The sequence below is a fragment of the Sparus aurata genome, chromosome 15 (genome assembly GCF_900880675.1).
Source record: "Sparus aurata chromosome 15, fSpaAur1.1, whole genome shotgun sequence".
NCBI classification, from domain to species: domain Eukaryota; kingdom Metazoa; phylum Chordata; class Actinopteri; order Spariformes; family Sparidae; genus Sparus; species Sparus aurata.
The window spans coordinates 19,233,475-19,251,087 of NC_044201.1; the positions used below are offsets into that span (position 1 = coordinate 19,233,475).

Sequence of the window (17,613 nt, forward strand, 5' to 3'; positions counted from 1 at the left end):
AATAATATAACTATTGTACTCTATGATGTAAAAAACATAAAATAAAATCTTGTTTGCCGACTAAATGCTTGTGTGTTTCTTTGTAACTTCCTTGAGAATTCAAGTCAAAACAAGAAGTCTGAGCATCTTCAAACATCTTTATGGAGGCTTACAAGAAATACTTGTGCCGGAGCCATTTGGCAAAACAATTTGAAACCAGACAACGAGTATTAATGTAAATTTACACAATGAATTAAAAAAAGACAATCGTACATAAGGAGCCCAGCAGCTCGAGTCTCTTTGCCTCACACCTGTTTAGCTTGAGATCTGGGGCCTATTGGAGGGCGTCTCAAATTGCATGCAGGAATGAGTCTGGACCTGGACTCCACCTGCTCCTCTTCATCATCATCTTCACTGTCATCTTCTTCGTAATTTACATGCCCAGGCCTCGGCCTCAGTGATCTTGGGGCAGCAGGCGAAACTCTTTCTTTCTAGGAGCAATCAACAAAAATGTGCTGTTCATAACTGATTAATAAAGATGTTTGACAGGGTTTGATTCGATTCGATTGCAATTCTTGGGTGTCCAATCCAATTCGGAATTGATTTATATAAGATTTTTGACACACGATCAGTTCTCTATTTGATAACTAGATGAGGGTCCACTATTTTTTGTCTTGCGCAACCATTCACTGGTTTCCTTCATCCACTGAAATGCAACTGGAAATATATACGTTTTTCTTTTTTTTTTTAAAGGCCTTAATTAATGAAGGAATCTGACAGCATCCCACAGTTATGCCTGCACATGAATAACAAAATAAGGTGGTGTGTTCCTCTGTGTTATTAATGTTAAAAGTCCAACAGTGGAGAGCAGCCTCTTTCTTGCACTCTTAGCTCCAGGGGGCCACTGTTGTACAGAATGCTGAGCTGGTGCAGGGTCTTCGATTCAAGAGAACATAGTTTATTTTTTAGCACAGAGTTTGTACAAGCTGCTGAATGGTAATGTCTTAAAAATGATTCAGACTCATGATGTACTTCACAATGGTAATTATTGAATCATTAAATACAAGAAATGCATGCAACTGCGGCCCTTTCTAAAGATGAACTACAAGATAACTCTAGGGTGTACGCGCTGTAAACTATCCAGTGCTGCACTGCCCTTGCTGTTGAGTTCCGCCCATCAACATCACGACACAGTATTAATTAAAATTTAGAAAATGATGAAGATAAAAGTTTCAATTCTTATGTGAATCGATTTTTTTATCCACCTCTAACAAACAGTCATTACCTTTTTAAAACAGTGCCTCACTTACTGCAGGGATCCACACGTTTCTAAAACAGGAGTGGCGTTCCCATTTCCAATGTAGAAAAGTCCCAAATGCAGACATGCCAGCTTCAACAGGGATCTTTTCCTTTGTTAAGTAAAGTCTATGAACACTGTTCATTCTTACCACTGTAAATGTTTGATGTGATTTATTTCTTCTTCCTTTTAGCTGCTTAGGAGCACACGATGTGTATGATGAAGGGCACCTTAAGATTTTTTGCCAAATACTCCTTAATCTGTGTCATTTGAAAGCACCACAGACCACAAATGAAATAAAGTCACTTTAACATAGTGTTATTTCAGACCTTACCTGGTGTGTATGGGGTTTAGTGATGGGTGGTCCTCTTATGTAGCGAGGTGGCACTGGTTTAGACTTCATTTCCTTTCCTTTTTCATCATCCTCCTCCTCTCTGGGCAAAGCCTTGGCTTTGGGCTTCCCTCTGGCTCGTCCTGGTTTCTGCTGAGACAATTGTTGGATGATTTCAACTGCATGTTTTCATGTACTTACTGCAGTCAGAGCTTAGTTTTCTCTCAACATTCATGCTCCATAAGCTACAGGAATCTCACTTGCATTATTAAGTCATTGTACAGCTGTATTAGCAGCTGGTACCTTACCCTTTCTTTAAATGTCCCCATCAAATTAAACAAGTGACAGCTGCTTTTAAATATAACAACTTAATTCAGATGAAACCAAAATGTAGGATTTTAAACTATATTTGACTACTTTAAGTCAATTCCACCTCACTGCATAACAATAATCATCTATAAAGTAATCGTATATTTATACGTACTTGTGGCAAATGATTTAGAGAACATGCCCACTGAGTGGCCTTTATCTCGGCTGACATTTACTCTCCTCACTAAGCCGCCAGTAAATGGCCACTTCTGTTTATCAAACTGGCCAGCACTTTAGCATGGAAATTAAATGACACAAGGAGAGGAGAGGAAATCAGGAGCATAATTGGAGACACCCTGTGCTCTGGAAAGTGTGTGTCATCAACTTCTTCAAATTGGACCATCGAGAGGGCGTTCGCAGGGCCCGACGGGTCAAGAAGTGATTCTGGTAAATTTGATGAGAATCAAAGTCCTCCTCCAGCTTTAGACCTGCCAACCCCTGGTTGACATACTTGTGGGGTGGGGGGCAGGTTAACCCTCCCCTTCACGTGTCTCCACTCCGGGGTTAAGAGACTCAACACAGGGAACAAGAATCTTTGTGACCAACACTTAAGTTGTTGGATGTTCACTGAATGTAAATGTTGAATGCTGAATGTTTTTTCGTGTCAAATATTCCACACTGACTGAACCATTTTGATGTAAAGCAGAAATCCTATCAAACTATTTCTGTAGCAAAGGCACACATGCACCTTCAAACACATTATCATCAACACATTGGCCCTTTCCACTAATCTATGTACTGTACATTACACACTGTGATTATTGTACTTTAAAGTCTAAAGTGAGGCCTTTGAAATCAAGTTAAAAATAAATACAGGGTAGAAATACTATCAATGCTAATTGTATAAGTCCAACAACACTTCCAAACACGTTCACCTCTCTGATACCAAGAGAAGAAAAATTCAAACAGCTAGAGGAGCTCCGGTCCTATACCAGTATACCTTCAGCCATCTCTTTAGTTTCCTGACTATCTGCAGTCGAGGGTGGCGTGCAGTACTGTAAATGTGACTTTTAAATCGGGCTGCCAATCTGTTTGAATTTACAACAACTGATGAGCAGTAAGTGACTGTTCATTGGACCAGGTGTAGGCATCACAGACAAACTGGATGACTTCAAACTGAATCTATGCACCTCTGTCACTGCAACAGACACTCAGAATATTTGTGTTCGAGAAATTCTCACAGCAGGATAATTATGAGGTGCCACCTATTTGACTTTTGCCTGGACCGGTCTGTAAGTGGGAAGCCTAAGACACAAAAGGGGAGATTCCAAACTTGAGCTGTTGAAGTCTTTTGGGTAAAACATTCTGTCAGTCGGAGCAGTGACCAGTGCAGTCTAATGTTTTAAATGTATAAATCTAAGGCAACTCTGTTTAACTAGATGGTTTGAAGACACAATCTTTTGCACAAAAAAACTTTTTTCAAATTGAGACAGCTTACTAAGTCTAAGACACTCAGCCCCTGACCCTGTCATGTTCTCACCTTCTCCTTTGTTTGGGGATCTTGTACTTTGGTGGCTGACGCCCCTGCAGGTCCTTGAGGCGCAGAGAAGTCAAGTCTTCCTGTGACAGTGCTGGCCAACAGCACTTTGAGATACTGGTAGTCTGGCTTATCTTGGTAGCCCATTGTTTTCACATAAAGGAGGAATTCAGCCAGTTCATCTGATGACAGGAACAGAGTGAATGTCAAACAACGAAGTCCAGAGTTAAGTCAATATGTTTGTGAACCGTGCGTCATCTGTTGCACAAGCTATTATCAGACATTGGTTTGATTTTACAATTGACATACTATTTTAGACAGGCACTAGCTTCACCAGTGCTGCATCCTCAGTGTGAATTTCTTAGTTGAGTCATGCAGCAACAAAGGCAGGATGAACCTGAAGGTCTCACAGTATAGATAATACCCTGCATGGCAATGTATCTTCCCGCAGAGAGTAGATTAGGCATGCGCACAGCTATGGACATGCATTGTGTGTGTATGTGGCAGTGTCATACACAGCCGGCTGCGATGCATCACACACTGGCCAGGCGACGTGTATGACACATACTGCGGTACACTTGTATCTCACATACACACACACATACATAGTTGATGCATACCCTGGCTCTTATCTGAGGCGGGCAGCTTGTCAGCAAAGGAGCACCCGGTCCCAACCATACATCACACACTAAGCCCTCACACAGGTATGACCTCTCCTTATAAAGAGGAGAGATAAAACACGACAAACTTTGAATGGCATGTCAATGGGACAGCTGTTTAATTTGTACAAAGTTATTCAGGACTTTCAGGCAACTGAGGAGAGATGGAGTGGTTTATTCTGGGTGGAAAGCTCCAGCAGATAAAGGATTTGTTCTTCATGTAGTCTGGACTGTTGTTTAACCTTGTTTCCACAGACTCCTTGAAGAGACTATTGAGGGTCTCATGTGCCCATATCACAATTTTCCCTGTGTCCAGTTTAAGGGTACATCGCTCATTTTGGACCTCAGTTTTATAAAAATCAAGATGAAGGATAAACTCATTGTAGCCACAATAACCACTGGGCTGTAAAATTCCTCTTAAAAAAGGTATATTAATCTGTTGTACTATCTGATGAACTGTCTAATTTATGGATTACATTTCAAAAGTGATACATTTCCTGTCGGCTATTCATTTTTAAATTAGTCTGTATTATCAAAATAGTTGGTTAGAGTGTTTACTTTCCAACTTCCTTGTTGAATCTGAGGAGTAAATGATCCTGTCCTGTAACCCCGAGGATGCCCTGCGGACCTGGCTTACCTGTGCTGGCTCCGCTCACCGACAGATGCTGGACTGAGTCGGGTAGATTATCCATCAGGCTGATGGAGGAGTAAAGGGAGATAAAACAGTGAGAGTGTGAGGACAGAAACAGCATGACTGATGTAGCAGAAAGCAGGATGGGAAGAACGCAGCAGAGAAAGCTGTCCTAAATTATGTTAATACGAAAACAATAACATCCATTTATTTGTTGCAATTATCAGAGTTAAAATATTGCTGTTCGTATTATTCTTGTAGATACTGAGTCAAATCAACATCATTCCAACAGTCTTTTGAAGGTTAAGAATTTCATAAAGTATTGCAAGACCAAGTGGATTTATTTTTCCATCTTGTGACAATGCTCTGCTAAGAAACCATGGACATCCCCACCCACCTTCTCATTGCAACACCAGTAGCCCCCCAGCCAGAGGACAATCTGCAAAAACTGCTCAGGAATGACCCAAGAAACATATCAAAAAGCTCAAGGCGTCAACCTGAGCTCCAAATTCCCTGGATCCAGTCCAGCATCCGGGAGTCTGATGGAAGAAATAAGATCCACAGAGGCCATACCTCGCAACCCACATGGCTTAAAGGATCCACTGCCAGCTCATGCTGCCAGACATCCCAAGACACTACCAGAGGTCCGATCCATGGTTCTGACTTTTTCTGGCTCATCCCATGGATTCTCAATCACATTGGGACCCGGGGATCAGATCTTTGGATGTCATATTGACACCTTACAGTCTTTGTCACATTCCTTGAGCTGTTCCTGAGAAGTTTTTTGCTGTGTGGCAGGGAGCTTTGTCCTGCTGGAGGGCCACAGTTATAGGGCAGCGCTGATGCACTTACACAAGTTCACATTGGGTTAACTCTCTGCTGTGAAAACAGTTAAAGCGACTACCTACCTGACCTTGGCCTCCTGGACCTGAACTGGGTTATTGAGAACTCTTTCCCAAGGCAGAGTCCCACATAACCAGTGAAGAAGACAGAAACCCAAAATCTGGAGGTCACTACGTCTGGATGGAGCTATTAAGACACAAGACATGAAGAAGAAGGTCAGAATAAATATTACACCTAATATTCAGCTGCCGTTAATATTCAGATCCGATTCAGATCTCTAGAGTAATTCAACGAAGACTATAAGAACATTTAAAAAGCTGCAGTAGTGGTTTCACTCGTACATGAGTAACTGTATAGTATTTTCGAACAACAGATCTTTCCCCAGAGCAGTCAAGGCTGGACATTCACAAGTCAAAGCCGATTTGTGATTCACAAAGATGAATAGAGCAAAAAGTCTGCAGTACAGATACTAATTTACAGTGATATTGTACAACATAGAAATGTCTGAAGCCAAATCACTACCATCTTACAGAGCTAAACACTGCACTATTGACCTCCTTCAAACTTCTGTCTTTGCAGGACACTTACTGAAACAGCTGAAGCCATTTTTATGTTTTCACTTCAAAGATTAACAACACAATTTGCATCTAATTCAGTATTTATGAGTAAACATGTTTATTGTGTCAGCATGCTACCATTAGCAAATAAGCACTTAGCCTTGTCAATTCAGTGTATTATGGTCTTTTTCAGAAAGCATACAACAATCTACCAGTTGTCCGATGTCTCAGTATCTAACTTGTCCAGTCTAATTTCCCCTAGCAGTCTCACAATTATCGGAAAATATTTCTCACTTCTCATAATAGCACTGAAGTTCTTTACAAGGGGCAATATTTTCAAACTATTTTATGCCTTGTTGAAATCGTTTATGATTTTGTCACTATGTGCATTGAGTGTAAGTAAAATGACAAATGTATTATTTATTGCCCGTTCATCTGTAAAGAATGATATCACTGCTGAAGGGCACCATTCAGAAGGATCAGCTGTGTACTGTGGAGTGTTTAACAGCACTCTGAAGAACTCATGTACTCAAAATATGCTTCACACCTCAGTATTTAATTATTAAGAGAACTGTAAACAGCTGTGTAACTGTACTTTGGATGTCTCCTGGAGTTAAAAAAGCTTTTCACCACATCATAACCAAAAGACTTTCACTACTTAAGGAATCGGATCAGCAAAGGGCTACTGACAAAGTTTAATATAGGGCATTTAGTATTTAAGGAAATGCAAAATTGTTTATATAATACTGTTGTGATACCCCATCTTCTAAGCCTTCCTTGAAGTGTGTTTGCTAAGTGCAAAAGTGTGTTTGCATCTTATTGAGAGCGTGTGTGATTGCATGGCTCTGCATTATTGTGTGAGGTCTATCAATACTTGTCGACCAAGTCCATCCGGAGGGGTCAAGCCCAGGGAGTTTTAGCAACTCAATAGTGTAACGGCCACCACACATCTCTGGAGAAATTACCTATCGACTGGCTCCATCAGAGGGAAGAAATCTCCTCCCTGAGCCACGGCCAGCATTGATCCTTCCCAGCCAACAGGCTGGTCTAAAGAGGGAGCATGGTCACTGCCACACAGGACCAGATTATACTGAATGGTTGGGCAATGAACAGTAATCGGATTACACCTTAACAAATATGTAGTTCGTGAAATAAAAGTGATCACATTTTTTTTTAACATAGGTACATGATATCAAGATGTAAGGAAGTGAGAATAGTGCAAGAGATGAAAGGAAATCACATCAAAAATGATGACGATCAATGAGAATGATAAGATCAGGAGGTGGTCCATTGGTCGTATGCCCTCTTTATGGCAGTATATGAATCCAACCATTGCCAAATGGGACTAATCTGCTTAGAAATCATTTCAAATATAGTGTGTAATCTGATTTCCACATTAGGATAGAGGGTGCTTTATGTTGCAACGACATTGAAACCAGAAGTTAAACTTCTTTTACTATGCTCCCCTGAACATGGAACCAATAGTTCAGTCAATTCAGTTTGAGTGTCAACTATACATTATTTTAAAATATGAAACTGTGATTGACACACTACATCTCAATGACTCTGATAACAATAATAATAACAATAATGATAATAATAATAATAACAATAATAATAATAAGAGTTATGTTTGTTTGCCCTAGTGGGTGTAAAGTACGCACTTACTCAGCATTACAGTGTGGCTTACTATTGTTTTTAAATAATTACACAACACTTCATTGCTACTGAGAGCCTGTTAAAGGAGAATAAAGATGAAAAATAAATGTGATACTGACACTGGAGAAAGTGTTGCAACTCCCAGATCACCATAATAGATTAACAATTAAAAAGATCAACAACTACATTAAGTATTGCTGCCCTCTGTACGTGCTCTGGGCACGTTATTGAAGCTCATAATAGTGTTTTGTGTGTCTGCTCTTCTGTACTTAATGCGTTTTGCCCTCATATGAGGAATGACACAGGATAGTGCAGACAGATATGCATGTGCGTCCACACACACAAACACGCACACACACACGCACACACACACACACACGCGCACACACACGCACACGCACACACACACACACTTAAACAGCTCTCAAAGGAAGGCTGGGCATGCACAATACGTAAATACAGAGCACCGACATAAATACATACAAACACACCACACTCATGTTCTCTACATGCTTTAGACAGGGAGGTGAGGCGGCGATGGTGTTGTTGTTAATTATCTCCTATTGTTATTCAGATTCCCTAAAGCATGCTGCAGTGTCACACTCTTAACCCTTCTGCTTCACAGTCTTGTCGTTTAAAGACGGTCCTCTGTCCGCTGGACGCCCACTGAATGTTGGTAATTACACCGTTTAGCTCTAGGTTCAAAGGCCTGCCAGTCGGCAGCTGTGTTCACCAAACCTCACCATGGCAACTTGTCAACATCTTTACTGGGATTGATGTCATTGGGTTAGGGAAGGGCAGATAAGGGTCTGGTCGTCTGCCCTGATCTCCATGCGCAGTGGAAAATGCTTCAGCACTTGTCCGTTTTTAGGCAGGTGTTAAAAATGTTTTCTTCACACATGTGGCGGTTTCCTCAGGTCTTGACTAGTGTAATATAGGCATGGATCTGTGGTTAAATGACCATTACCTGTCAGACTTGCAACACTGTTGTAACTCCAATAGGAGCACATAGTGATAATATGCTTATTTTTACTTTAAATAGCAAAACGGTGCATCACAATTTTTCCGGCTCACCTTTCTCCTGTTTTTTCCCTTCCCTTTCAATAACTGTAAAATCAGCATGACTTCCATTTGATAGGGATTGCTGACAGGACATTTTCTGCCTCTCTTTTACTCATCGATTGAGTTGACAGAAACACTACCATAGCGATTAGGCAGTCTGAGCCATGCTAACTCACAATATTGAACCGGAGGGTAGTGGAGTTGGCTGGTGTGGGGCTCATAGAGGTTATCAGTGGCTGGGGCCTTGCTCTAACCAAACATCAAAGCCCTTAATTAATGGGGGATGAATACACGATGCAGGTTATGACTTCAGCTAATTAGGGAATTGTTAAACAGAGATGGTACCGGAGAATTCAGCAGTGGCTGTGGATAGAGAATCGATGGTCAATGAAGAGAGGGAGCATGTAGGCAATTTGCCAGTTAATGTGTTCCCAATATCAGCCGAGGGAGGTAGAGGGTGGCAGGGTGGAGAGACTGTTTTACATGTATTGACAAACAAAGAATTTAATCAATGAGAGCAGAGCCTAGAGTAATTTTGGTACTGTACAAATACTTGAATACAGCAAATTGTGGATAAATGTCCTTCGTCCCACAAGTAACACAAAGAAGTACTAAGATCACTCATAAAAATTTGGAGTTTGAAGCCTGCAATGATCGCACAAAACCGCCGCAATGAAGACCCCTCTTCATGCAACCTATGTTTTATATTTTACACTGAACAATCAATGATGCCCAAGTGTATGATTATAGATAGCATGCTACTGTGGCATGCTGGCATTCCACAAGCAAAAATGTTTTACCTACGCAACAGGCAGCACTTTCCAAACAATGGCAGTAGATTAGAAATAATCATTTGCCGCTCCTGTCACATGGTAGTTGAACTCATCCTCTGCTCGGAGGGAAAGGATCTCCTGGACCTGTTGGTCCCCCCAGTATTCATACATTTTAAGTTGCTGTTTATCTTCTTTGAGTTAGCTAACTGCTACTAGCTGCTTTTTAAATCTCCCAAAAGAGAAATTCGCATCTGTTCATGTTATTGCATTGACTTTTTTATGTATACACCATGCATGGAAAACCACTTCACTTTCTGTATGAACACACCATCAGGGCTTCTTTTGTCTCTAGTATTGATCTTCTTATGAATTGGAAGCCTTACCAACTCCTTTGTGGGCATCAACGCTGGTGTACTCAATGGTTCCGTTATGGCCCTTCTTGGGGTTTTCCTTGTATTCTTTATGGATTCCATCAGGACAGTATCTATAGGACAGCCCATAGTCTGCTAGGTAGACCTACCAGAATACATATACATTAGGAATTACACAGCCACTTAACAGTGGCTTGTCTTCTAAAGAAACAAAATCCTCATTAAAATGGATAAATGATAACCGACCACTTGCTTTACTATAAAACATAAGTTTAGCCCGTAATAGCATTATATACGTCAAGTGCATCTGTACAATAGAGCAGCCTGTCTTCTACGCACATGTGTGATAATTAGTGGATGTCCACAGTTGACTCACCAGTTCATAGTCTTTGTAACCCAGCATGAGGTTGGCAGCTTTAATGTCTGCATGGACATATTCATTCTCATGAATATACTCCAGTACATCGACCTGGCACAGACACAAAAAACAAGAGTGGCAAATATGATGAGCAGACTGTGATAAAATAGAGGTGAAGGCACAGTGTCATAGGCATGCTCTGATTGTAAAGAGGGGTCATTATCTGTCAAAGTGGCCTTTGACTCTGTGTTTTTATCTAAGCTGCTCCAGCTCCAGCTCTATTCAGCTTCTTTAAACAACAATCAATGAACACAAAAGAACCAGTGTCTGCCTTTTTTCCAATAAGGTAATCTCACCAGTCTTTGACCAAGCTGGAGCACGGTGGCCTTTTTCAGTCGACCTCCACTGTGCTCGCAGACTTTCTGAAGGTCACTGCCCAGTCGGTCCATGGCCATGAAACGATACCTAAGAGGGAAAAGGTTAGAGGTCAAAATCCTGACATGTAACTTACATTACTATATAAAAAAATAAATATATAATTTGGGATAAACCCAAAAAGATGAAACTTGACAGGGGAAACAAATTTCATGCCAAAAAAACATAAACAGTAGAGTTTGGACAACCTTTGAAGCCCTCCTTCAAAGGCAATGATGTATGTCAACTGAAATAGAATGACTTAACAAATAAGATAGATCTTCAGTTGAACTTCTTAGTGGTCAAAAGGAACGCAAAAGGTTGAGTAACTAAAAGCTAGCCCGAAAGTTAGCCCATTGACCCAGCTGTGGCTGGAATGCGACTTTGAAGCCTGTGTTTAAAGTCGATAAACACAGTCTTCAGAGAGTACAGGTAAACATAATACTTTTATTGGTTCCTAGATGCACACATTTCACATTAGGACCCACAGTTTGTCTGACCTACAACATGAAATACATAAATACAGTCCCCATACAAGTTAGCCACGTACTAAACTGGAAGTTAGCCGGCTCGGTCAGCGGAAGTCTCCAGTGCGCTCGCTTCAAATGCACATCCAGGCATGTCATACGTCTGCAGAGGATAATAACCGATCAGAGAGCTAATGTGTATTGTTTTACCTTGTTTTATCAGCTGAAGGACCAAAATGTCATGTAAAGGCTAAATTGAGAGGCTTAAAGGAGAAGCTAAATGACTAAGCAAATCGAACAGCTAACAGGAAAAGGAACAGCAAATAGAAAAGGAAATTTTTAAATGCCTGATTAAAATCTGTATTCTTAATTCAATCTGTGAATCCAGCTATTTGTTTGTCTTTTTAAACTGCATTTCAAATAGAGTTATTCATTTATGAATTAATGTTTATTCAAATGATATACTTATTGAATGTTAAATGTTGTTTTTGTAAATCCCTTTTGATTTAAACAATTTATTGATAGATTCATATTTCATACGCAAATTCCATTTATAATTCCTTTTAGTTGTATATTAAAATATCAAATAATATTTATTCCTTATACTTTTTCCGTGACACTTGTGTTCTTCCATAATGTGTAGCTTCTTGCTGATTTTCCACCAGCTTTATATCACTACAGTGTTGGCAGTATACGCAAATGAACACTGATAAACTTTCAACTTTTCTTTCATCCATAGCCCCCCAACTCGTTTGCCAGAAAAAATCCTCTAAATGACACAAAAACGTATCATTTGGTGGATTCCAGGGCTGTTGTATCAACTACAGATAGTACGTTTGCATTTTTGTATGCCAACATCCACGGACGCAAAGAGAACAGTTGGATCGAGAGAGAGACGCCCCTCTTTCTTTTTCTCTCTCGAATTAACTGTTTAAACTAGGCAGTGCTAATGAGCTAAAAACCAAACTTCTGCCCGTTGTTACCTTAAATTTTTCCAGAAACATATCTCAGTGTACTGTTTGACTGGATTAGATAAAATGTTTGACTCGAAAGTGGACACCATAATGTTTCCTGTCTTGTGAAAATGGAGGCCGACCTCAGATCAAACTATAAAACAAGGCAATGCCTGTTCACTGACCCTTTTTTCCTAAAATGTTTGCAGAAAATCATTTTAGCTACTGTTTAGATTTATTACCATAGTGTTTCTTGTTAGCTGGCTGCCTGAAGAATGTGGTCACGAAGTACAAACTGCATTTACACCTTGAGCAATGCGAGGCTAGTCACTTCCAGACAGCGTCTAGCTAATACAATCATGTTCTGATCACAAATCACATTTTAATGCAAAGTGTAAATGGGGTCTAAGGAACTAAATCTGCTTTTATAATTTGCACCTGCTGACTTTTTATCTTGTCTATGACAAAACAAGACAAAAACAAGAAATAAATTATCCTCCAATTATATATATATATATATATATATATATATATATATATATATTTATATATATATATATATATATATATATATATATATATATATATATATATATATATATATATATATATATATATATATATATATATATATATATATATATATACACACACATATATATATACATATATACACACACATATATATATATACATATATACACACACATATATATATATATACATATATATATATATATATGTTATACTCCATATACTCCATAATACTGTAGAGCGCAGAGAAAACACCAAGTCAGTTAAACTTCAGGGATATCAGTTCGTCCATTTAGGAAGCACAAGTGACCGTGAATCAGTTTCACCTGCTTTGGTGCGAATGAAAGTGACAACAGGTGCAATGCAGAGGCAAAAGCAAGACAATCCCCAAAAAGGTGGGCTGGTTTTGCATGTGATGGCCACAGACAATTGCTCTCTCCAAGTTTGTACTTTGATTTTCTGTGTGATCTTGCATCCAGCCCTCAGTGGGTTGATGATTTTGGTTTCTATTGACCGTTATGTAATTTTGTTCTCAACAAATGATGCAATGTACATCAGTAAATGTTTTCAACCTGAATACTTTCATCAAGGTCTGATGTGTGATTAAAGTGTTCCATTAATTTTTTTGAGCTGTTTATTTTCATTATCTAATGATCCAATAACATGTTGTTCACTATGTGCTGGCCACGTCATTACCTGAGGTCATTATATTCAGTGAGCCCAAATCCCCAGTATCTTGGGATGCCCAGGAAATCCAGTTTCCTGCTTCTCTTCCATTTTTCAACTAGAAGATTAGAGGACAAAAAAAATTCAGTATGTGCATGCACATACACCATTTTCACAATCCTGGGTTTCTGAAAAGAATGAATGAACAGATTCAAACCACCAGCTCAATTAAACTAACAACAACGGAATTAAAACTCCAAAACAATATCTACATTGAGAAAGCAGAAAAGCCTGAAGTCTTGGACCACTTAGCTGAACTGACAACAATTCTGAAGGGAATGGTTTGTGATTATAAAAAGTTTTGATGAGAGTCTTATGATTCTCTAACCTTGACCTAACCCCCACTAACAGAGCTAACACCTCTTATTTTCCAGGAGAAAATGTTTTTGTCCAGAACCCTAATTTGTCCTCGTAAGTGTAATAATGCATGCAAGCAAATATCAATCTTACTGTATAAAGGGAACAAACACACAACTACAAACACACACACACACACAGGCCCCAGACAAAGCAGTGGGCCTGGCTCAGGGCTCTATGGCGGCTGGCCTGACTGGCGCTCAACCAGGCTGGCAGGTGGTTAGGGGCTCAGCGGAGGCCCAGCCATCATTACGTCTGAGTGGCTTCCTCTTTCTAGCCCCTCTCCAAACGAAGGCGTTGGAGAGCTCAGACAAGCACAGAGAGGGGGCTAACTGCCACTGAGGGGCATGTTTGCTTTGGCTTATTATTAATTACTGTGCGGCAGACAGCAAGCCTCTGTGTCTGCGGCCACTTCATCAGTCAAACACACTCGTGTTCCAGCGACCTGCCGGGATGGTGGACGGGCAGCGCTACTCACTGCTCTCTGGTTTGGCTGCCCTCTGATAGAACTTGAGCTCCGAGAACAGGGGGCCATTCTCCTGGTACTCCTGCACAGACAAAGGCATTTTTATTCACACCTGAAAACTCTAGATATGCAAGATAGGGGGATTCTTCCCCCGGAAGACAACTGGAGTGATTTTAATATGCAAACAAAACCATTTGGAGCATAATGCAGTGCAGTAGCAGAGTAAAGGAGCAAAAAATAGAAATACTCAAGTTAAGTACAAGTACTTTTAATTAGAGGGGGCTGAAAGTTATTTTGAGGAAATTCCCAGAAACCAAATGGCTTACACTTTCAAGGCAGAGAGGCAAAAAAAAAAGGGATGCAAACTCAAGTTAGTTTAGAAGAGCTGCTATCAGTTTCCTGAGGTGCGGAGCGGGTGGGCAGCACCACCTGTTGCATGTGTACAATACTGAAATGAAGACCGCAATTCTGAGTCAAATGAAACAGAAAAAATGCATCTGCGGCCTGACAGAAGTAACATAAACTCTTTGGACAGGGAGTCGCTTGGATCAGCCAAAATAGACTGGACCTTTGTAAAAGTCCTCATATCATACAGATAAACTATTTTCTAATTCATTATTGTCCTTAATCACGATAACAGGTGCTATCTGCAGTTTACTAACTTTACAACAAGCATTAATTATTGTGTCCACTGAGACAGATAGGCTTTCTGCGCAGTACAGATGTACTCACCACTTTAATGACAAAGCCAGTGTCTGCTGCAACAGGTCCACCCACATCCTGGGAGGCTGTGGGACCACAGGAGATAAGGAAAGATGAAAAAAAAATACAGCCTATAAAGTTGTGATACATTATGTGAAGTCTTGTACTAGATCATGACTTCTGGATTTTTCAAATTCAACCAAGCCAGAAAATTACAAAATGCTGCATTAGGCACTAATGAATTAACAAATGTTGGGAGTTATAACTGATTGGAGAGGTCTTCATAGATTAAGAGGGTAAGGAACTGTTACAAAGCACATGACAAGATGAAGTGTTGACATTCCTGCAGCAATCTTGAAGAGTTCAAAAGTTGTTCACAACCAAGAGAAAAACAGATCAATCAGATTCTCCCAGAAACTAAGTGAGTATCTGTCAGAGTAAGACAGGGACTTATTCTACTAGTCTGCATGCATGCACGTACATACAGTATGTGACAGAGTGTGAATGTACAGGGTGTGTACCTAGATAGATCAGTCCAAAGCCACCTTGACCGATTATTTTACCCAGCTTCCATTTCTTCTTCTCAGTGTCAGCCAGTATAAAGCCCTCTGGCAGAGGTTTGGGTAATGCCTTCTTTTTTGGTGGCGCCATGAGAACTGAGGATCAGAATGTATGTGTAAATTACATGCAAAACATGCAAAACAGATTGACATGACATTTTCTGATATGACTGTGATCCCGAATTGCTCAACAAAACTGTAGGCTATTGAGACACAATCTAAGGGCAATAATAATTTAATTGCAGGCAAGCAAACAGTGAACTCTGTCATTACCTCATCAAATTTCTCTGTTGCGCAATTTGAGGACAAAATCCGCAAACATTTTGAAATATATAATCTCTAAGAAACTGACATAAATATGGGTGTTATCAAAAGCACAGTACTTACTGCAATGCCTAACAGCCTTGTATGTTATGATTATTAATCCAGTATTAGTGTCCAGTGTGGCTGACAGTATCTGAACAACTACAAAACTGTTGTTAAAAGCCACACACTAGTTTGAAAGTAGGCCGTTGGTTAGTGTAAGCCCTTTTATCACACTGGGTGTAGTTTCAGTCGTCTTGTAGTGTTGCTTTTCAGTATTAAATGAATGTGAATGAATGTCTAGTATTTAAGCTAGCAATTTACAATACAATACAAGTAACTAGCTTGTTTGTTGTAGCCGGATGGAATACGTGAATAGCATCTGAAATGGCTTTACAGTTGAACGCAAAACAAAAGAAACGGGTTAAACACAGTGCAGTTAACTGATTTTCGGGCAGTTAAGAACAACTAAAGTAGCACTAATAAACAGTTAACCCAAGTAGCAAGAGGAGTAGCTCCATTAGAAGACTCACATGCTAGAGTGTACACCGTCCTCCGAAGGGAACCCAAGTCGTATGTCTTCAGTTGAGTTCTTCATAGAACAAGATGTCGCAGTTAATACTTTATCGTTTTCAGGAAATATTAAGTCTTCTTGGGAAACTGGTCATCACGCACCCGGCGCGAAAGAGAAACCAAAACACGAAGGTATTCACTTCCTGAAACTCGTCATTGGGCAACGCCACGCAGCCAATTAGCTCGCAAGAAAAAGTTTCTCAACATTCCTTCATCCAATAGAAAATCTGTAGAGGCGGGAACATGCACTATATTGACTCTCATGCCGACAAATCAACGTGCTGGAAATGTAATTTATTATTAGAGGACTTGCCCTAAAACCAGTCAGGGCTCAAACCTGATATCTTCATGATTTGTATCGATATATTTGTCTTTGTTATTTGAGATTGAATATTCTTGTCATACAGATCTGGTAATCTATAAACAAGAGCAACATAAACACCACCTTATAAGAACTGTTTACATTAAAAGTTAAAAACTACTCCTTATCAAAAGAGATTTTAAAGTGCTCTTTAACAGCATACATATAAAGATGTGAAGAAAAAGGCAAAAGCAGATCAGCCATGACAGACAGTGGGGATTTATGTGGTTTCATGGAAAATCATTACACCAGAATGAATGCAGTGGTTTCAAATGTGAGAATTGGGAAATCTCCAACTGCAATAACTCAGAGGGATTAACAGATGATTAGAGACATAAGGAAAAACAATCTGTTAAAAGGAAATTTTTTAATTTCTCTTGCCCCAACTTGTGATGAGGGGTTAAAGGTAAAACATTAATTAAGGGATTACAAGCCATCACATTTTCGGAAGCCAATATCATATTGTATAGGAAAACCATAGCTCAAGGCAAGAGAAGAACTAAATAATCCCATGCCACCAAACCTGCAGTTTTATAAACGCATCTGAACAGAAAAAGTGCACATCTGTAAAGAAGAGGAAAGCGGCATCCAATGATTTGTCTTGGATTCTGACCATAAAACTGTGTTTGTTGATTTAACATTTGCAAATTAACTGCATCCAACTGTGTTTGAGAGGTTTCCATTCATCATGGGTTCTTCTCACTCAGTCGTTGAATACAGTTGGGAACTAATTGGCATTTACTATGTCTGCATCACTGACCACCTGGGAACTTGTCCTGAGCATCTGCACACACAAAAAAAGACAATAAATCTCTTTTGGCTCCCTTCCCT

At 39.8% G+C, this 17,613-nt stretch overlaps 1 protein-coding gene across 6 annotated transcripts in view; it reads right to left on the bottom strand.

Annotated features, from left to right (window-relative positions):
• Positions 1–16,588, bottom strand: part of vrk2 (VRK serine/threonine kinase 2) — a 19,255-nt gene extending 2,667 nt beyond the window's left edge. For 2 of the 6 annotated variants that reach the window (XR_003986989.1, XM_030442501.1), the window contains exons 1-13: positions 16,382–16,588; positions 15,507–15,641; positions 15,016–15,071; positions 14,296–14,365; positions 13,431–13,518; positions 10,723–10,831; positions 10,385–10,477; positions 10,021–10,153; positions 5,652–5,772; positions 4,750–4,808; positions 3,457–3,635; positions 1,611–1,760; positions 291–470 (exon numbers count right to left, since the gene is read on the bottom strand). Coding sequence is in view for 5 of the 6 variants with exons in the window: in XM_030442501.1 (XP_030298361.1) it covers positions 291–470; positions 1,611–1,760; positions 3,457–3,635; positions 4,750–4,808; positions 5,652–5,772; positions 10,021–10,153; positions 10,385–10,477; positions 10,723–10,831; positions 13,431–13,518; positions 14,296–14,365; positions 15,016–15,071; positions 15,507–15,636 (1,368 nt within the window). In the remaining variant the exon portion in view is untranslated. Of the gene's footprint in view, positions 1–119; positions 471–1,610; positions 1,761–3,456; positions 3,636–4,749; positions 4,809–5,651; positions 5,773–10,020; positions 10,154–10,384; positions 10,478–10,722; positions 10,832–13,430; positions 13,519–14,295; positions 14,366–15,015; positions 15,072–15,506; positions 15,642–16,381 lie in introns of those variants that run through there. The other 4 variants (XM_030442502.1, XM_030442505.1, XM_030442503.1 and 1 more) reach the window with 4 other exon arrangements.
• Positions 16,589–17,613: the final 1,025 nt, after the last annotated feature.